General features: G+C 43.6%; 1 protein-coding gene across 2 annotated transcripts in view; it reads right to left on the reverse strand.

Moving 5' to 3' along the window:
* The window catches only part of CLPB (ClpB family mitochondrial disaggregase), a 166,808-nt gene that overhangs the window by 30,179 nt on the left and 114,518 nt on the right, over positions 1 to 22,111 (reverse strand). For both annotated transcript variants that reach the window (XM_023736533.1, XM_004381939.2), the window contains exon 7: positions 2,244 to 2,358. In XM_023736533.1, coding sequence (XP_023592301.1) covers positions 2,244 to 2,358 — 115 coding nt within the window. The remainder of the gene's footprint in view (positions 1 to 2,243; positions 2,359 to 22,111) is intronic.

Consider the following 22,111-nt stretch of genomic DNA (forward strand, 5'->3'; position numbering starts at 1 on the left):
CAGAGTTCAGGTGACAGAATGGAAGCTTTGGGTAGAAGGAAGCACTCAGGGCAGACACACTGACAGCCCCTTGGGAGGTGGGGCATGGAACCATCTACTCTTGCTCTGGGCCACTGGCAAAGAGAGACAAGATGGGTGGTATATTCAGAGGTCCGTGTAGAACCAGGGGAAGCGGCAAGCCTGGGGCTGGAATTAAGGATCAGTCCCAGGTTGAAGAATATAACTGTGGACTTGATCTAAAGAGCACAATACCCAACCCCAGACTGTGAGCATCCTGAGGGCAGGGACTAGGTTTTACTCATTGCTGTCTGGTACACACTGGAGAGCATGTGCTTTATAGTCAGATGGTCCCAGACATGGCTCCCTGTTACACAGGTGAGGAAACTGATGCTCAGAGAAACTAAGTGACTAGCTTCAAGTTGCACAGCTGGTAAGTGGCAGACCTTCTGTTTGAACCCAAGTTGGTCTAATTCTTTCCATCACAATGCCCTCCCCAATCTCTACTTCTGTGGAGCTTCACATTTTATGGGCTTGAGGAGTTGGTGAGAAATAGGAGGTCAGACAGGAGCATGCAGCCTGCTGGGAAAGGGCTGTGTAAGAACCTGCAACAGCAGGTGCAGTCCTGGCCAAGGAGACATGAGAGTCCAGCAGAGACACTTTCTTAGACCTCTGCCCAGGTAATCTGTCTCTCCCACGGGCTCCTCCTTCTCTCTCTCCAACCCAAGGGGGCTCCCAGAGTCTCCTCTCTCTTCATCTCAGACCAGGCTATGGCTGTCTGAGTGAGGGGTTGCCACCTCCTAGGTGGACCCAAAAGGGTAGCCTTACGTGGTTTGGCCTGAGCAGTGGGGCCTCGTACACTAAAAAAAAGCTCCACCCAGCTCCTGTGTATGTGTCTACAGGCAGCCTTCTGACCTCTAGTTGGTCAGGTAGCTCTGGTCTATGGGCTCCTTTTATCCGCTGATGGGCTCAGTCCCTGATGAGGGGCTCACAACTCCTACGTGAGTCCTCCTGGTGTGTGAAGATGATGACTAGGCTGGGCCCAGTGTGTCACAGGGCGGCTGCCTTCATTTTTCAGTTACTCTTCTAATTGGTATCCTAGGGCTGACAATGCCACCCCAGAATGTTCCAGAGGGGCCGCCACAGTTTCAGCCCGGTGGCTCCTTGTATCAGTGAGCTGAACCTGGTACTGTCCTTGGCACTGACATACCATCTGGTGGCACTAGGTGCTTAGAGAAAAGAGGTGAGAATATATAAAGAGGACTGACAGAGACACTTCAGGGTAGCGGTTTTTAAACTTCAGTGGAGCATCAGAATCACCTGGAGGGATGGGCCCCACCCCCAGAGCTTTTGATTCCATAGATCTGGGGTGAGGCCTGAGATTCTGCATTTCTAACAAGTTCCCAGAAGATGCTGATGCTGCTGGTCTGGGGACTATGCTTTGAGTACCACTGCCTTAAGGGATACCCCCTTGTCTAAGCCTGGCATGGGGTTCCTCTTCCTTCCCAATCACCTGTCTGAAATTGCCCTCAGGGAGTTATGCATCTGAGTCAGAGAACAAAAGCGAGGCCACTGCCTTCAGCAGAACCCTGGTTTTATATATTAATCCAGTGGGGTCTGCACAGGAAGGAGGACTGTTAGATTAGGGGTTACACCAGAGTCTGGCTCCCAGGGGTCAGAGTATGGGAAAACAAAAACTTCTAGGGAAGAGAAGAAGGCACTCCTGAGTTTTTCCTAAAAACTGGGCCAGGTGCTGACAAACTATACTGAAGAGTCCTGGCTGGGAGACAGAAGACATGAGTTCTAGTTCTAGTTCAGCCGCTACCTTGCTAGTGATCAGAGGCAAACACCCACCCCTCTCTGGGTCTGTTTTCACATCTGAAAAGTGGGGTGTGGGATAGGGGTAGTAGACCAGATGAAGGTAAGAGCTAAATTCTAAGCATAGGAAAGCAGCCTTGAGCAAATTATTTAACTGCTCTATATCTCAGTTTCCTCATCTGTAAAATGGAGACTTAATGGTACTGACTTCACAGAGTTGCTGTAAGGACTAAATGACACAACATGTATAAAGAGCTCGTAACAATGCCTGGCATGTAGAAAGTTCTTCACAAATGTTAACTTTTACTATTATTAACCACCTCTTTCCACAGTGTGGTGGCAGCAGGATGTACACCTTGTTACAGCAGACGCCGAGGCCATGTGCTGCCCTGCCCTTTGTGGTGCTGGCTAGTGTTGCACATACTCACCGGCGCCCACTGTGGCGATGGCGTTCTCCTGGCCAATGATGTGTTCTTTCAGCCGCTGCTCCAGAGGGAAGCGGCGTCGTTCCTCAGCCTCACGCTTCCGCTGCTTCTCCTGGTACTGTGGGGAGAGAAGGAAGGTAGCTTAGAAGCTCTGGGCACTATAGGAACCTAGTTTCATTCCATCCCCCAAACCAGGGGAAAAAACACCCGTCTGGATCTGCAGGGATTCCTGCTGCACAGCTCTAGCTCATAAGCACTGGAGCTGGCCCTGTCCTTCCTACCCTCCCCTTGTCCTGGCCCTCACATCATCTCTTCACCTCAGGTGGCTATTGCTCAGGGCTCCTCCTCACCCTGCTTAACTGCTAGTAAGATAAGTACTGCTAGTAGACTAACCCTTGGCTCTCAGTCTGACAGAAGACCTGGGTTCAAATCCCGGCTTTATCACTCACAAGGTATGACCTGGAGCAAGTTACTTCACCTTAGTTTTCTTACCTGTAAATTGGGGATTAAATATAATTATGTATATAATGTGCCTAGTATCACCCTGGCATACAGTAATAAATATAAGTTCCTTTCTTTTTCTTCTTTTAAATAATCTATTTTATTTTTGTTGTCGTTGTTGAGACTATGTACAGCAGAATATACACCAATTCAACAATTTCTACAGTGACACTGATTACCTCCTTCTAGTCGTGCAACCATTCTCACTTTCCTTTTCTGAGAGTTGTTTCTCCCTCATTAACATAAACTCATTGCCCCCTAAGTTTCATGTCTAATATTTTGAGTTGCTGTTGTCAATATGATCCCATATAGATAGATCTTAAAAGAGCACAATACTCAAGGCAGACACTCTTCACCAGTTAAGCTAAACCATCAGCTAAACAAACAATTATTCAGCAACTGCTGTGTGCCTGGCCCTGTGCATGGCCATGATGGAAGGGTGGGGGTGGGATAAGGAGGAGGTCTGTGGCTTGTCCCTGGGAGCTTTTAGTTGATGCCGAGTGCCTGGCATGCATCTGGCCCTGGGCTTGGCCCATGTCAGGAAAGACACAATGTGGAGGTCTGAGCTTGCTCACACTGTGAGGGAGAAGATAGGAGAGCCAGATCTTGCCCTTAGGGAGCCCAAATTGTTGGGCAGGGGAGGCAGGGTCTCTACGTAAATACTTCTCAGGCAGAATCAACTATTTTCCTCATGATTCCAAAGCATGACTGCCTATCACTAGCAGTGTACCTATCACTAAAAAAACTACTTGAAAACAAGTTTGTTGCATTTGTGAATCTGCTCCTTGAGGGCAGGCACTGTCTTTTACTCACAACTGTTTCCAACATGGGTCCTGGCACAGTGGAGGCATCTGGTGAATGCTTGCAAAAATGAATTTGATGACAGAAACAAGAAGAGAATTAACAGCTATACTGCGTAGTGTAGGAGTGCAAAGAAAAGGATAAAGAGTGGAACATTTCTGGGGAGGCTTCTAGGGGATGGGTGGCTTGCAGAAGCCAAAAGAATGGACTAGGTGGGAGCTACGGCACTATCTAGAGAATGGGCAGGGAGCGATAAGAGCAGGGACCTGTGGATAAAGCACTTATGGTGGCTGGGGGATGGGGCGAGGAAGCAGCTCTTGGAGTGGGAAGGAAAGACCCAGGTCTTCAGGAGGCTCCTTTTCTCTAAGACCCCTGTAACACTGACATCTTTCTAGAAAGACAGCTGCCAAGGTAAGGCCCTGTCAGAAAAGTTGTGGCTGCAGATTCCTCTTGTGGGCAGAGTGGATGAAAAATACCTACTGCTTGGGCAGTGTTTTCCTGTTACGGTACTGACCTTGACAGAAGTTAAAAAAAATAAATAGCGAACAATCCAATTTTGGCTGTTGCCATCAGTCTGTAACTGAAAGCTCCCATCAGTTCTGGGGTTTCATATGGAGCAATAATTCGGCGCCGATCCCAGCGGAGCGACGCTTGCCAGTTGGAATCCAGAGTGTCACTGTGCAGCTCCCTCAGGCGCCACATACATCACCTGGCTCTGGTGACTCCAGCCATATATCTGCCTCCTCCTCCTCCCTGCCACCCAGCCTCTCTCAGCACTCTGGTCCACTGGGCTGGGAGACACACATACCAGCTGGTACAGCACTGGTTGGTGGCCTGATTGGTTTGCAGTTGGATAGGCCAGGAAAGGAGCTTGAAGAGACAGAAGCTGGCCTCTGAAGATTTGTTGGGTTGGTCTCTTCACTTTCCCTCAGTGATAGGTCTCAGAGTACTCCTGCTTCTGGGCCTTTGCTCACATTGCTGCCCCATTACAAAAGTTTTCTGTATTCCCCCTGCCTCCAGGTGCCCTGTTGATCTCAGCTTAAATGTCATATTGTCTAAGAAGCCTTTTGTAAGGCTTCATGCCTGCCCCTGGTCCCCGGGACCTTTGGTGCACTTATTGAACTGCCTATTTGTCTCTCCTAACTTAACCATGAGGTCCTTAGTTATAAAAGACCATGTTTTCATCATGCCTATAGCTCCAGCACCTAGCACAGACCCTGGCTAGAAGTCAATATATGTTGCCAACTGAATGAAGAGAACTACCTTTGTAGAAAAGCTGCCATGTGCCAGGGTTACGAACATCCGACTTATAAACAACCCGTCGTTATGAACCAACCCCCATAAAGCCTATTATATTAAAAATTTGAGGTATATACAATGGTTCATAATAACAAACGGGCTCTGCTTATTACAGGTAGTCCCCAGGTTACAAACGAGATCTGTTCCTGTGTCTTTAAGTCTTTAAGTTAAATTAGTAGGTAAGTCAGAACAGGTGCATGCAGTTCTTATTTAGCCTTACTTCAGTGCAAGAAATTGCTTGAAGCCGTTTCACTGATTTAAAAGCTGCATGTGCAGCAAATGAAGGTGATTGTGATAAAGAATTTGTTGTGAGTAGGGGTTGGTTCAACTGTTTCAAAGGAGGGCAAATTTATATAACAAAGATCAAGTACGAGTTGGCTGAAGTCAGACATTTGTAACCTGGGAACTGCCTGTACTGTATTAATATGTTAAAGATGTTTTAGTGTATCTGGAAGTGTTTCTTTAATGTTTTTTTATGCATAGAAAAGTGCACTATATACTATAGACTGAGACAAACATTTGACTAACTGATGTTAGATATGAGCCATACCTAACTATTCTGACTTATGTACAAATTGAATTAAAAGACAGACTTAGGAACGGAACTCGCTCATAATTCGAGGACTGCCTGTAGCTCATTTAATTCTTACAGTCATTCCCCACCTGAAGTCTGGCTCTTCTTTTGGCTCACAGAGAAGCAAGGTGGTATGGCAGAAAGAGTACAGCTTTGATCCAGACAGACCTGAGTTCAAACCTTACCTAATCCACTTGAGAGCGAGGTAATGGGGTGTGTGTGTGTGTGTGTGTGTGTATGTTTAATCTGCCTCCCTGAATCTTAGTTTCCTCATTTGTAACACGGGATAATACTCATACCTATCCTGAAGAATTCTTGTAGGATTTTAGGGAGGATTAAATGTGATAATATGTATATAAAGTACTTAGGAGAGTCTGGCACATAGCCAAGTGTATATACGTAGAACAAATGGTGGCTGGCGTGACTTAAGAGGCTCGCACAGTACCTGGCCCTTATTAGGCCTTTGCTGAATGTTAGTTCCTCTCTTCTTCACTGAATTCTAATAACTGACTGCTTAACTCAGTGCTTTTTTTGGGGGAGGGTACTGGAACCCTTTTAATTAATTTAATCTTCTGTGTGGCACTCCACAGATAACAAGAAGAGTTGCTCTGGTTCAAGCAGAAGCCAGAAGCCAAGTCTGCTTGAGTACCCCCCGCCAGCCCCAGAAGAGTCTCATAGGGGTCCTTCCTCTAAGAACCCTCAGTCCCCTATACACAGTCTCAACACTAACCAGGTCCTAGGGACGCCTCTACTGCCTGAGGCAGCTCACCTCTGGCTGTCAGTTTTCCCTACATGGTAGAGAATTCTACCTCTAGCTACTTTTCATCCATTGGTCTGTAGGGCCACATAAAACATACCTTTTTCTTTTGCCCCAGCAAAGCCTAATATGACTTTCACTCCACTTTGTTGATTTGGGTACAACCATTGTGGTCTCCCTAAGTCTTCTCCAGGGTAAACCTTTCCAGTCCCCGAAGTCTTCCTTCAGTGACATGATTTTAGGTTGTCTTAGTATTCTTGTTATTTTCTTGGACAAGGGGAAAGGGTCCTTGACTTCTATGGGGGTAAAGGTGAGGGAAAAGTTCTCAGGAGCTTTTTAGACGGTTCAGGAAAGGGTCAAAGTATAGCCTAAACCTCTGAGCACACCCTGATTCTCCCCTAGCCTGGAACCCTGAATGGTATTCAGCAAAACTCTGAAAATGAATCAGACTTCTTGATAAAAATGTACAGGAAACGGGATTAAACTAGGTAGAACACCACTGCTTCATGCTCTTTTCCCAGTGCTAAGCACAGGGTTTGTATCAAAAAATTTGTTGAATGAATGAATGACTTTTTAAGGCAAAAGCCATGAGTCCAGCCTTGTGAAAGGCTAGCTAGTGGAGGAACCTAGAGAACGAAAACACGTGTCTGTATATATTCTGTTTGGGGGAGAGGAGAGAGAAGGATGGGAGCAGGCTACTACTGTTCTGGCTCTTTGAGGAGATGGGGAGGAAGGCTATGGGGACTGAGGTCAAGGCCCTGCTTAACTCTGGCTGGATTCCATTAAAGACGAAGATAGGGTGGGTGACCCAGCTAGTGGCAGTATAGGGCACTGGGCAGAGAGGCACTAGGAAGAAGCCACCCCAGAGAGCAGGCATAGGGGAGTGATCATCTTCTTCATAAAAGTCACATGCAATTAGCTTCAGAAGCCCTCACCTGGAGATGGCAGCCACCAGCTCCCCATGCTGCATCTCAGCTGGATAATCATGGCTACTGGTTTCCATCAGTCTTGATTTAATATGGCACCCCTCCTGGCTGTGAGTGCATTTACAGTAAAGGGCTGGGAGGCTGAGGCAAAGCCTGGCTGGGCTTGCTCAGAGGTGAGTGGCTCTGTGGGGGAGGGTTACAGGGAGAAGGGGTATGGCAGGCATCCCTACTGTTGGACATCGCTCAGGGGACAGGTCTGACAATGAACCTGGCAATGTGTTCACCGAGAGGGCAGCTGGGGGGGTGGGTAGTCAGAATGAGACCCTGGGCAAGAACGGATAGGTACAGAGGGGGAAGAGAAGCAATGCCAAGCTCCCCAAGAGAGCACTGGGGAGTTGGGCCTACAGAGCTTAGTTCATAGCTCACAGACAGACTAAGATATGCCCATAATGCTGACCCTCTGACTCAGACCCTAATTCATTTCATAGTTGGGGTTTCTACCATGCCCCAAAGTTGGTGATGACAGAACTGGGCAAAGAGATCAACAAAGAAGACCAGGGGGAAAAGATGAGATTAGGGGGAGGATGGAGAAAACTCTGAGTGGAAAGGATGATGAAGAAGAGACCAGGTGGTCCAACAAAGTAGCCTGGGGATGCAGAACAGATGGGAGGAGGAGACTGGGGATGAGAGAGGCACCCAAGCGACCTGAAAGTCTCTTGAACTAGCCCATAAAGTACATGTCCCTGTAGAGGAAGGCTGGTGCCGAGCAGGTGTCAGCCCATCAGAGTTGGTGACCACTAGGTCAGCATCCTGGATTCCACTCTCCTCTCTTCCAGTCTATGCTCCTTTTGCTGCCAGAGCTATCTTTTTAACATGTAAATCTGATCATGCTACTCCTGCAAATAACTGGGTTGATCCAGAGACAAGACTGGTAAGAAAAGGCTAAGAGGGGCAAGCATGGTTGAAGTGATGGACCAAGGCATCTAAGTTGGAATGGGAAGGAGACAGAAGGTGGCTGATGAAGGGGTCAAGGGTTAGAGTCCTCAGCGAGACTGAAGGATGGGTGTAGAAGGAATCAGGAAGTTAGCAATGATTTGATGGGAAGTTGTGATCAGATCATTGACTTTTATGATTTCAGAGTGTCCACATGATAACAAGGGCCTGGTACGTGGCCATATGAGTGGCTAAGGGACCCCAGAATGAAGGCCAGATTTGGGGTGGAGAAGATGACATAAAGTGCAAGTTACCAGGTGTAAGTAACAGTGACGAGGAGACGGCAAGAAAGTCAGATGTTAAGAGTGGAAGTTTTATTTGAATCGAGATAATGGTCGGAAAGCAGCAGTGGAGAGCAAGGATGCAGACTCTTTTCTCAACCCCAAAGGCCCTAGGGGTGTGGGAGAACACAGAGCCAGCACAGGAGGGGCTTTGGAACAAGCAGGGTAAGTGGGGTGTCTGGGGAAGGTAGGTTTTCACTAAGGTTGGAGGTGGAAGTCGTGTTTGGTAAGAGACTGAGGAGGGAGTGATTTTGTTTGTCACTGACTAGGATTCTAGAGGCACAGGGGAGAAGGTTGGGACAGTAAGGGAGCAGATGTGGAAGTATGAGGATGAGCATAAGGGAGAAGAAAGATAACTGTATCTCAGATACTATCTAAGAATGATAGGAGGCCTGGGGGTGGGCCAGTTGGCTGGCAGCAAGGTCCAAGAGAATCAGACCAGCCAATGAAAAACTCAGCTTGAATTGGACTGATTGCATTTCAATTCAGTCTGGTCCACATGAGCTGGCCAGCAAGGGGCTTAACTGGCTTGTAGGGGTTTCACTATATGTCAAAAATAGCAGCAGATCCTGCAGTCTCCTATCCATCTCTTGCATGTTTTAATTCCTGCCTCTGTACCTTTGCTTATGCAGTTCCCACTCCTAGAATGCACTTTCTTTTCATTCTGCTTCTCTAAGTGAATGGCAACATCATCTGTCCATTTGCTCAAGTAAAAAATGTGGAAGTCACCTTGACTTCTCTCTCTCCCTCAGCTTCATCCAATTCATTACCAAAGCCCATCAATTTTATCTCCCAAGTTTCTCTTGTAGTCATCCATTTTTCTCCATATCCCCCTTCTCCACCACCATCACCACAGAACCAGCTACCATCATCTCATGCCTGGGCTAAAGCAATCAGCTCTGGACTGCTCTATCTACATCCATTCTGACCCACTCTTATCCCCACACAGCAGTCAGATCGATTGTTTCAAAATTCGTATTTCATCACATCACCTATTTACTTAAAATAATTTATGACTTCTCACTGCTCTTAAAGGCAAAACTTCACTCTCATCTCACCTTGCTCTCCCTCTTGCTCTGCTAGTTCTAGCCATACTAGTTGTTTTTTCTCCAAATTTGTTGAACTCTACTACCACAGGGCCTTTGTGCATGCTAGTACCTTTGTCTGCAATGCTTTTCCCTCCCTGGAGTTCAACTCTTCCTCCTCCCTCAGCTCTAGTTCAAGCATCACCTCCTCAGGGAGTCTTCTCTGACCACCCTGACCAAGTCAAGAACCATTTCATAGGCTCCCCTAGCACCATCCAAAGATCGCTGGTGGTGCAATGGTTAAGCACTTGACTGCTAACTGAAAGGTCGGCAGTTTGAATCAACCAGCCACTCTGTGAGAAAAAAGACCTGGTGATCTGCTCCCATAAAGATTTACAACCTAAGAAACCCTACGGGGGTAGTTCCCTCTACCCTATAGGGTCTCTATGAGTCGGAATCAACTCAATGGCACACAACAACACAATAGCACCATCCATCTCTCCTTTATACTATACATGGTACATTCACCTGGGGATTACTGCATTAATGCCTAACTTTCCCACTAAACTGCATGCGTGCCAAGACGTCAGGCTGGTGACATTGTTGGCCACCACTGTTCGCCTATGCCCATCTTAGTGGGTATTCAATATCCTAACTGAGGTTCCATTTAAGTCTCTTCTAGGAAGTTTTTTCTAATAACTCCAACACAACTGATTTCTACTTCTCCAGGCCTCATCTGTAGTGTAGAAACTGTATGGTTTTGCCTTTGGTTCTATCCTATCATTCATTTATTCTCAATAAATCATTATGTAGCTCTATGCTAATACACCTACTCCTCACTTCTCAACTATCTCGTTATTCAACATTTCACGTTTACGACAATAGTAAAAAAATCTATTGGACTATTTTGTGCATTAACAACGTATGCCTGGCAGTAACGAATGCTGAGGTGTGAGGCGACAGTAACGCTGGCTGTGATGGTTAAGGTTTGTGTCAACTTGGTTGGGCCATGATTCTCAATGGTTTGACAGTTATATAACAATGTAATTTGGCAGTTATGTAACGATATAGTCATCCTCCATTTTGCAATCAGATGTGGTCATCCTCCGTTTTCATATAACTCTGATTTTCACATAACAACCTGGTCTTTGGAACCTAACCATGTCGATAAGTGAGCAGTGGGTGTAGTTGGGATATAAAATTTGTGTTTTAGTTCTCACCTTCCTAAATAGACTCTGAACTCCCTGAAGACCAGGAACAGGCCCTTTCTTATCTTCAGGGAGACAGTGTTGCAGTGGTGAAAAGTGCTGGCAGGCTCTGAAGTCACAGTGCAAGGATTAGTGTTCTGTCTCTATTACTTGCTACTAGTGGAATCTTGCTTCAATTTACTTAATCTCTGTAGAATGGGAATGATAGCACTATCAACTTCATGGGGAGTGTGAGAATTCAAATAAAATCCCAAACCAAATCTATTGCCGTTGAGCCAATTCTGACTCATGGCAACCCGTTGTGTTATAGAGTAGAACTGCGCCACAGAGTTTTGATGGCTGTGACCTTTTAGAAGCAGATCATCAGGCCTTTCTTCTGTGGTGCTCCTGGGTGGGTTCGAACCAAGGCTTCGAACCTGTTTAGTCTGGTCTGAACCCCTGCTGAGAATTTGCATTTCTAACAAGTTTCCAGTTGACGCTAATGTTGCTGGTTAGGGACCAATTCTGAGAACCACTAGTAGAGCAGTGATTCTCAAAATTTGTCATACATAAGAATCATCTGGGGATCTGGTTAAACTACAGATTTTGATTCAGTGTATCTGGGGTGGAAATGTAAATTCTCAGCAGGGGTTCGAACTGAAATGAACTAGTTCGAATCCCTGGTTCAAAATGCCAACCTTTAGGTTAACAGTCCAAGATAAACAGAAATCAAGGGAATTTGTAAAAGCCAGACTATCCTTACAAGAAATATTAAAGGGAATCGTTCGGATAGAGAACCAACAACAGCAGACAACAAACTGAGAGCAAGGGACATGACAGCATCTCCAAAATGTCAACCCAGAAAAAGAAATCTCAAAAGTAAAATAAAGCTACAGAGCCAAAAGCAGGGAACCAGAGATGTCAATCTGAAATTGACGACAACCTTAAAAACAAAAAAGGAGAACAAATGGTATAGTCACAGAATTTCCATATGGAGAGGAAGTCAAGGAGATATCTAAAAATAACAGACTGTTTTAAACATAGGATGATAAAGGTAAACCTCACAGTAACCACAAAGAAAATTAACAAACCTACTCACCAAAATAAAGAAGACAATAAAGACCCAGAAAACACAAAATTGACAAAAACAAAGGAAATGAAAAGATAACCCATAAACAAAAAGAACTCAGCATAGAAAATTAAGCAAAACACAGACACTGTCAATACTACACACACAAAAAGCACAACAAATGACAGCAGTAAATTCATATCTATCGATAATCACATTAAATATAAACAGGTTAAATGCACCAGTAAAGATACAGAGAGTGGCAGAATGGATAAAATATGACCCATCAATATGTTGCCTACAAGAGACACACCTTAGACACAAAGACATAAAGAGGTTAAAAATCAAAGGATGGAAAAAAATATAACAGGCAAATAGTAACCAAAAAAGAGGAGGAGTGGCAATATTAATCTCTGATGTAAGAGGCTTTAAATCAAACTCCATCATAAGAGACAAGGAAGGACATTAGATAATGATTAAGGGATCAATTCACCAAGAGGACATAATCATAATAAATATCTGTGCACTCAAGGACAGAGCTCCAAAATACATAAAACAAAACTTAACAGAAATGAAACGAGAAATAAACAGTTCTACAAAATTGGAGACTTTAAATACCATTTTTGACGATGGACAGAATAGCTAGAAAGAAACTCAACAAAAATACAGAAGATCAAAATAACACAATCAACCAACTTGACCTCACAGACATATACCCAGCACTCTACCCAACAGTAGTGCAGTACACATTCTTCTCCAGTGCATATGGATTGTTCTCTAGAATAGACCATATCCTAGGCCACAAAGTAAGCCTCAAGAAATTAAAAAATTTAGAAATAATACTAAGCATCTTCTCAGATCACAATGCTATAAAACTAGAAATCAATAACAGGAAGAATAAGGAAAAAAAAATCAAATACTTGGAAGCTGAACAACACCATGCTTAAAAACAACTGGGTAACAGAAGAAATTAAAAATGAAATTAAAAAATTCCTAGGATCAAGAATGAAAATGTAACATACCAAAACCTTTGGGACACAGGAAAAGCAGTGCTCAGAGGCGAATTTATAGCAATAAATGCACATATCAAAAAAAGAAGGGCCAAAATCAATACCTTAACCCTACAACTCAAACAAATAGAAAAAGAGTAGCAAAAGAAGCCCACAGCTGCCAGAAGAAAGGAAATAATAAAGATTAGAGCAGAAATAAATGAAACAGAAAACAATTAAAACAAACAAGACTAGAAGCTGGTTCTCTGAAAGGATGAATTAAATCGACAAACCACTGGCCACACTGACAAAAGAAAAAAAGAAGATGCAAATAACCCAAATAAGAAATGAGATGGGCAACATCACAACAGAACCAACTGAAATAAAAAGTATCATAACAGAATACTACAAAAAATTATACTTCAACAAATTTGAAAACCTAGAGGAAACGGTGGCATGGTGGTTAAAGTGCTCAGCTGGGAACCAAAAGGTCTGCAGTTCAAACCCACCAGCCGCCCTGCGGAAGAAAGATGTGGCAGTTTGCTTCCATAAGGATTTATAGCCTTGGAAACCCGATGGGGCAGTTCTACTCTGTCATACAGGGTCGCCATGAGCTGGAATCATCGACTTGATAGCAGTGGTTTTTTTTTTTTTTTTAAAGAGGAAATGGACAAATTCCAAGAAACAAACTACCTGCCTAAACTAACATAAACTGAGGTAGAAAATCTGAACAGCCCATAACAAAAGAAGAAATTGAAGAGGTCATTAAAAAAAACACTACTAACAACAACAACAAAAAAAGCCCTGGCCTGGATGGTTTCACTGGAGAATTCTACCAAAAATTCAGAGAAGAGATGATACCAATACTACTCAAACTATTCCAGAACACAGAAAAGGAAGGAACACTCCCAAGTTCATTCTATGAAGCCAGCGTAACAATGATACCAAAGCCAGGCAAAGATACCACTAAAAAAGAAAAGTATAGACCAATACCCCTCGTGAACGTTGATGTAAAAATTCTCAACAAAATTCTAGCCAATAGACTGCAACAACATATCAAAAAAATAATACATCACAACCAAGTAGGATTCATACCAGGTATGCAAGGATGGTTCAACATTAAATCAATGTAACCTACCACATAAATAAAATGAAGGAAGAGAATCACATGATCATTCAATCGATACAGAAAAGGCATTTGATAAAGTTCAACACCTATTCCTGATAAAAACTCTCACCAAAACAGGAATGAAGGGAAATTACTCAACATATAATTAAGGGCATATATACAAAACCAACAGCCAACATTATTCTCAATGCAGAGAGACTGAAAGCATTCCCCTCGAGAACAGGAAACAGACAAGGATGCCCTTTATCACTACTCTTATTCAACAAGTCCTAGCTAGAGCAATAAGACAAGAAAGGGAAATAAGAGGCATCCAAATTGGTAAGGAAGAAGTAAAACTATCCCTATTCACAGACGCTATGATCCTATGCATAGAAAATCTCAGAGAATCTACAAGAAAGCTACTGGAACTAATAGAAGGATTCAGCAAAGTGGCAGAGTACAAGATCAACATGCACAAATCAGTCGTATTCCTCTACATTAACAAAGAAAACTCTGAAAAGGAAATCAGGAAAACAATACCATTTACAATAGCCCCCCAAAAGCTAAAATACTTAGGAATATGCCCAGCTAGGGATGTAAAAGACTTATACAAAGAAAACTATGAAACACTACTGAAAAAAACCAAGCGATCTTCATAAATGGAAAAACATAACATACTCATGTATAGGAAGACTTAACATGAAAATGTCAGCACTACCCAAAGCAATCTATAGATAAAATACAATCCTGATCCAAATTCCAACAACATTCTTTAACGAGCTGGAAAAACTAATCACCACCTTTATATGGAAAGGAATGAGCCACCAGATAAGTAAAACATTACTGAGAAAGAAGAACAGAGTAGGAGGCCTCATACTACCTGACCTCAGAACCTACTGTATAGCCAGAGTAGTCAAAACAGCCTGGTACAGGTATAATGACAGACACATAGACCAATGGAAGAGAGTTGAGAACCCGGAAATCAATCCATCCACATATGGACACCTGATATTTGACAAAGAGTCAAGCCCATTAAATGAAGAAGAGATAGTCTCTTCAACAAATGGTGCTGGCAAAACTGGATAGCCATTTGCAGAAAAATGAAACAGGAATCCATACCTCACCCCATACACAAAAATTAACACAAAATGGATCAAAGACCTAAACAGAAAACCTAAACTATAAAGTTCATGAAAGAAAACACAGGAACAACGCTAGGGATCCTAATTTATGGCATAAAAAGAATATCAAGCATAAGTAAAAATGCACAAACTGCAGAAGATAAAGTAGATAACTGGAGCCTCCTAAAAATTAAATACTTATGCTCATCAAAAATCTTTTCCACGAGACTAAAAAGAGAACCTACAGACTAGGAAAAAAGATTTGGCAACGGCATATCTGATAAAGGTTTGATCTCTAAAATGTACAGAAAACTTCAACAACTCAATAAAAAGATAAGCAACCCAATCACAAAATGGGCAAGGGAAATGAACAGACATTTCACCAAAGAGGACATTCAAGCAGCCAACAAATACATGAAAAGACGCTTGTGATCATCAGCCGTTAGATAGATGCAAACCAAAACCACGATGAGATACCATCTCACCCCTGCAAGAATGGCACTGATCAAAAATTCAGAAAACAATAAATGCTGGTGAGGCTGTGGGGAGATTGGAATCCTCAAACACTGCTGGCGGGAATGTAAAATGATAAACCACTATGGACAATGATATGGCACTTCCTTAAAAAGCTAGAAACAGAAATACCATATGATCCAGCAATCCCACTTCTAGGACTATATCCTAGAGAAATAAGAGTTGTTACATGAATAGACATAGGCACACCCATGTTCACTGCAGCACTATTCACAATAGCAAAAGATGGAAACAAGCTAAGGGCCCATCAATAGATGAATGGATAAACAAATTGTGGTACATACACACAATGGAATCCTATGCAATGATAAAGAATAACGATGAAATTTGCAAAACATCTCACAACATGGATGAATCTGGAGGGCATTAAGCTGAATGAAATAAGTCAATCACAAAAGGGCAAATATTGAATGAGACCACTATTACAAAAACTCAAGAAAAGGTTTACACACAGAAAGAAACAACCTTTGCTGGTTACAAGGGAGGGGAGGGGTGTGGAGGGCAAATCACTAACTAGACAGTAGACAAGTGTTAACTCTGGTGAAGGGAAAGACACACAATATAGGGGAAGTCAGCACAACTTGACTAAGGCAAAGGCAGACAGAGGAACATAAGGAAAAAAAAAAAAAAAAAGAGAGAGAGGCAACCACAGTAAATTCCATAGCAGATACAACCCTACAACAATAGTAAAAACAAATAATAACTCACAAGCATATACATAAACAGAGACGTATGCTGAATAGGGGAAGATGGGCACACAGGAGTATACCCACATACATATACAGGTTAGGCTGTGGATATTTTTACATAGAAGTATGTACAGTATGTATATTCATATATATAATAGAGCACAGTCACAGAAACTTCCTAGACATATCCAAACACCTTGAGGGATCAAGTTACTGGGGCTGAAGGCTGGGGATGATGGTCTCAGGGGACATCTAGGTCAATTGGCATAACACAGTTCATAAAGAAAACATTCTACATCCTACTTTGGTAGGTAGCATCTGAGGTCTTAAAAGCTTGTGAATGGCCATCTAAGATACATCTATTGGTCCCATCCTGTCCAGAGCAAAGAAGAATAAAGAAAACCAAAGATACAAGGAAAATATTAGTCCAAAGGACTAACAGACCACATGAATCACAGCCTCCATTAGCCTGAGCCCAGAACTAAATGGTGCCCAACTACCACCACCAACTGCTCTGACAGGGATCACAATAGAAGGTCCCGGACAGAGCAGGAGAAAAATGTAGAACAAAATTCAAATTCACAAAAAAGACCAGACTTGCTGGTCTGGAGGAACCCCCGAGACTATGGCCCCTGGACACCTTTCTAACGCAGAACTGAAGACACTCCTGAAGTGTACTTTTCAGCCAAAGATTAGACAGCCTTATAAAACAAACAATAACACACATGAGGAATGTGCTTCTTAGATCAATCAAGTATACGAGACCAAATGGGCAACACTTGCCCCAAAGCAAAGATGAGAAGGCAGAAAGGGATAGGAAAACTGTATGAATGGAAACGGGGAACCAGGGGCGGAAAATGCTGACACACCACGGGGATTGTCACCAATGTCATGAAACCGTTTGTGTCTACATTTCCAAATGAGAAACTAATTTGCTTACTTTCACCTAAAGCACATACACACACAAAACAAAAAACAAACAAAACAAACTAACAAAAAAACCTGGCTTGTACTCATTAAAATGTCAAGGTCATGAAAGAAAAGACAGAGGAACTGTTCCAGATTGAAGGAGCTAAAGAGACACAACAACTAAGTGCAGCTTGGGACCTGAATTTTCTTTTCCTGTAAAGAATATTATTGGGACAACTGGTGAAATCTGAATAACATCTGTAGATTAGCTAAATCAGTATTGTTTTCACTTTGATAATTATACTGAGACTATATAAGAAAATGTCCTTGTTCTTTAGGAAAAAGATACAAGTATTTAGGGTTAAAGGAATATCATGTGTATAACTTACTCTTAAATGATTCAGATACATATATCTGCATGAATATATATATATATGTATGATAAAGCAAATGTCATAAAGTGTTAACATTTGGGGAACCTGCATGAAGGGTTTACAGGAATTCATTGTACTATTCTTGAAATTATGTCAAAGTAAAAAGTAAAAAAAAAAAAAAAAATTCAGGATAATGCTTACCCTTGGGGGAATAGGTGTCCCTGGGTGGTGTAAATGGTTTGCGCTTGCCCACTAACTAACTTAAAGGTTGGCAGTTCAAATCCATCCAGCAGTGCCACCAAAGAAAGGCCTGGCAATCTGCTTCTGTAAAGATTACAGCCAAGAAAACTCTATGTAGTAGTTCTACTCTGTAACACATGAGGTCACCATGAGTTGGAATCGACTCAATGGCAATGGGTTTGGTTTTGGTTTAGGGGATGGGTAGTGACTAGAAGGGGGCATGAGTGGGCTTCTGAGTGCTTGTAATCTATTTCTTGCTCAGGTATATACAGTTTGTGAAAATACACTAAGCTGTATGTGACTTTATGCCAGTATATTTCAACAAAAAAAATTTTTTTTAAAGTTACGAAGAAGAAAGAGCTGGCCCCCATAAAGCACTCAGCACTGTGTCTGGCACATAGTAAGCTTGCAGTAAAGGTCAGGTAGTGCTGTCTTCCAAACAGGGCCTAGCACAGGGCCAGACACGGGATAAGCTGGCACTTGTAGTGAGTTGCACAGCAGGGAAGAGGCTGAACGAGGAAGGGGTAGGGTCTGTCTTCACCCTAAGGAGGAACATAACCCTCTTACCCTCCTGTGTACCTCAGCTCTTCTCTCCTGGAAGGTTCCCTTCAACTCTGATGGAAGCACCCAGGCTCTTAGCCTGGAATGGAGGCCCAGGGGAGAATTACATCCCCAGCTACCCCTGAAGCAAATGAGAAAATATAGAGATAGGAAATATGCTTGTGATTCTGTCACTGGGATATGCAAATAAAATATATATGATAGGTCTATCTGCCTAATATTCCTGCCAATTCATTCTCTGAGAGTGATTAAAATCAGCAATAAATTCCTCGTGAGTCTCAGTGGAGTCAGGATCTGGGAGTGGAGATGCAGGCTGGCACCAGCACGTCCCCCTCAGCTGAATATTCATTATGGAATAGCTCCCCATATTTTTGTTTTATCTGCCATCATGTGCAGAGAGATATATTTCTACCTCTCCTTCATGTCTTAGTTAAGACATGAAAATGGTGTAAGCTTTTAAGTATTAAACTCGCCAGCTACTGAAATCCTTCAAAGTGAGATCACAGGCTACTTACTCTACGAAGCCTGCATGCTCGTCTACCTGGAGGTGATCCATAGCTTCTCGGAGCCCCCACCAACTCTGTGTGGACTCTTCTTCAGGCACAAGCCAGCATGTGGGTATTCTATCTGAGAGCACCTGCTTTTCCCCAGCTAGAAGGCAAGCTCAGGGGACCAGACCTCATTTACCTCTGGATCTCCCCGAGGGGCTGGTGGGAGGAGGGGCATGAAAGCTATAGTACACAGGACTGCTGGGAAAACTGAGGGAACCAGTAGTGAGCGAAAATCATACAGGACACTTAAGTCTGCCAGTGGTTCTTAGGGCTAGTGACAAAAATTTAAAAGGCAGAATGCAACTAAAAATTATGCTTACGGGTAATTTTTAAATGGGAAAATGGTAAAGAAATAATACTAAGTAAAAAAAAAGCAGATTCCAAATATATACCCAGTATCATACTCAAATGCCTTTAGGGCCACGCAGAAAATATAAATGTCTGTCAGGTAGGCATATAATACAATAGGGAACCATGTGGGGCCTGTGGCTGGAGAGTCCATGGCAAGGCATTAAATTCAAACTTTAAAAGAACTCTGGGTTAGCAAAACAAAACATGCTTGCCAGTTTGAGACCTCTAGTGTATATAGTAGGATGTCAACCATGTTAAAAAAAAAAAAAAAAGAAAAAGCACATCTATATAAATACATATCATTATGGTCCAGAAAAGGCAAATACAGTACTGTAAGAGGAAAGCTCTGGCTCAAATCCTTATAATAGTGACTTAGAATAGCTTGATTTTATCTAAGTCACTTGCCTTCTCTCTTACAGGTTGTTTTCCCATCTATAAAACGGGTAATAATGGCTACTTCATACAGTTGTTATGGGACGGGGGCAGGGGGAGGGGTAAGCACACCTGCCACAGTGCCCAGATACCCTCAATAAATGGTAGCCATTATTATAAACAATTAAAAATATTAATAGTGCTTATGTTCAGGAGGGATGACTAAAGGCTTTTTATTGAGATCCAGCTCAGTTGTCATCTCTACCTGGAGTCCTTCCTTGATCTCCCAGGAAGGATTAGAAGCCACCTCTGGGTGTGTCACAGTTTACTTGCCTGTTTCCCCATCAGACTGTGACTCCTTGAGTGTGTTTTTTCTTTTCTAAGCTGCAGAAAACTACATCTTCAAAACTGTGAGGCAGAGTTTCATGGGAAAAGCACTGTCTTCCTTCCATCTAGCCCAGGATCTGGCCCGTGGATGCCATTAATAAATATGTACACAATTATTTAATTATGTTCATTATCCTTTCTACTACTTTCCAAGTCTTCTGTAATGAGCACATGTGACTTTTATAAGTACAGAAAGACATGTGACTACACAGTGGTAGGTGAAGGTGGAGGAGGCTGAGCTGGTAGCAGGGGAATGCTGGATGGACAGAAGGGGAGCAAGATCAGATGAGAATGGCAGTAACCAGTCCTAGACAGAGTCAGGAGATAAGGCTTCAGGCTGAGTCGTTATGTTACAGATACAGGGCCTGGACTCAGAGAGGGGCAACTGCTGGTTATTTATTGTCAGACTGGAAAAAGAACCCAGGTTTAAAACAGTGCTTTTCCCATGAAACTCTGCCTCGCAGTTTTGAAGACGTAGTTTTCTGCAGGTTGGAGAGAAAAACAAAAAGCTGAGCAGAAAGAATGGGTGACCAAGTCGATGCTCAGCAACTGAGAAAAAGAAAATGCTGCTGACATCCTGGGCCGAGCTGAGGGGTGGCTCACATGGATAGATCTGAAGGAACAGCGGAGCTGTCAGGTGGAGATGTTCAGTAGACAGCTGGACATTTAGGATAGAGGAAATGTAAACTGGGTGAACACATCAAGTGCATAGAGGTCAGCAACAGATGAAATGGTCTTCTAGTTGAGAGGCTACAGAGTCCCTGGACTGGCTCTAAGTGGTCATCTGGCCTTTAAACGCAGCCCCTTCCACTGTGAGACAGCCCTGTTAAGGAGCTCTTCCCTGCAGCTGCCGCCCACTGAGCATCCTAGCTTTGCCACTGAACGAATCTCATCCCCTCTTACACACAGCTGTTCCCATGCCTCCTTCTATATTGCCTTCAGCTTTTCCCCATGGTACAGGGATCCAGTTCCTCTTGCCACCTTTCCTGCCCTCCTCTGTACAGATTCTAAGAGCTCAACATCCTACTTGTCTGCAATTGCCCTAGGTGCTCCAGACAGGGTCTGACATGCACAAGGGACAGCAACTGTTATTTGTTCACTCTGGACACTAGACTTGTACTAACGAAGCCAACATCAAACCACTTGGGCGGCCAAATCTTGTTTAGGGTCCCTCAGTAGCCCTGGTTCCTCCACCTGTGCTGGCACTAAGAAGCCCATACTCTTGCTTCACGTGAACAGATCAGTGCCTGCCTTATGTCACACCACCTGACAAACCATGCGTGCTTGTGGCCAAGGATCAGTGCTTATCTCTCAGGGGACAGCAACTCAGCAGTCCCTGAGATTATTCAAAACAGTGCTTAGGGATTTCCTTAAGGTACTTGGGAAATCTGGCCTGACTTTCAAGGCTGCTCCTAGGAGTAGAAAACCTGACTGAAGGGAGGGAAGCATTTGCCCTCTGGGATTTAGTAGCTCCTCCTGGTCCTAAGGCCCATTTGGGATGTGTTGTGAAAGTGAATTACCCTCCAACCTCCTTTCCTGCTCTGGAGGAAACTACTGCAAGACAGTTACTAAGGATCCCAAGGAGATAAACATTGTACGGTTAATGCTGGTTGTGATGCAGTGAATTATTTAATATGGTCCTTCTAGCCATAGACTTTTTGGCTCTTACACAATGACTGGATGAGACTATGCAAATAAGGTGCTTGTGGCTTACCAAGGAGAATAGACAGCTTGCTGCTAATGCAAATAAGGTACATGGCACCCTAGTGGGGGTAGGACCATGCAAATAAGGTGTATGGAACTCTAACGAGGGGCCTGGTCAGTTTGTCATCCCACTAGGCTTAAAATGAGCTATCCAAGAGGTGGAAAGGGGGGACCTCACTACCAACAAGAAGAAGAGACGGCAGTGGAGTGCGTCCTTTGGACCCCAGGATCCCTGTGCTGGGAACCTCCTAGACCCAGGAGACAGACAGTGAGAGCTGTGGTGCTGGTGATGGTGCAGGACGGCAAGAAGTGGTGGCAGAGAAATGGCGGCAGCAGAACCAGGAGACCAGCATGAGGTGGTGCAATGGGCTTCCAGGCCCATGGAGCAAGGCAGTTACGGTGGGTGTGCTGATCCATGGAGCAAGAGAGCTGAGTGCCTTCAGGCAGAAAGCCTCCTGGTGGAGTAGGCTGTCTCCAGGCACTTGGTGGAGCTAGGCTTGTTGACCCTCAAAACAAGAGAGCTGAATGCCTTCGGGCAGGAGGCTTGCTGGTGGAGTGGGGTGCCTCC

The sequence above is a fragment of the Trichechus manatus genome, unplaced genomic scaffold (assembly GCF_000243295.1).
Source record: "Trichechus manatus latirostris isolate Lorelei unplaced genomic scaffold, TriManLat1.0 scaffold00088, whole genome shotgun sequence".
In the NCBI taxonomy this organism is placed as follows: Eukaryota; Metazoa; Chordata; class Mammalia; order Sirenia; family Trichechidae; genus Trichechus; species Trichechus manatus.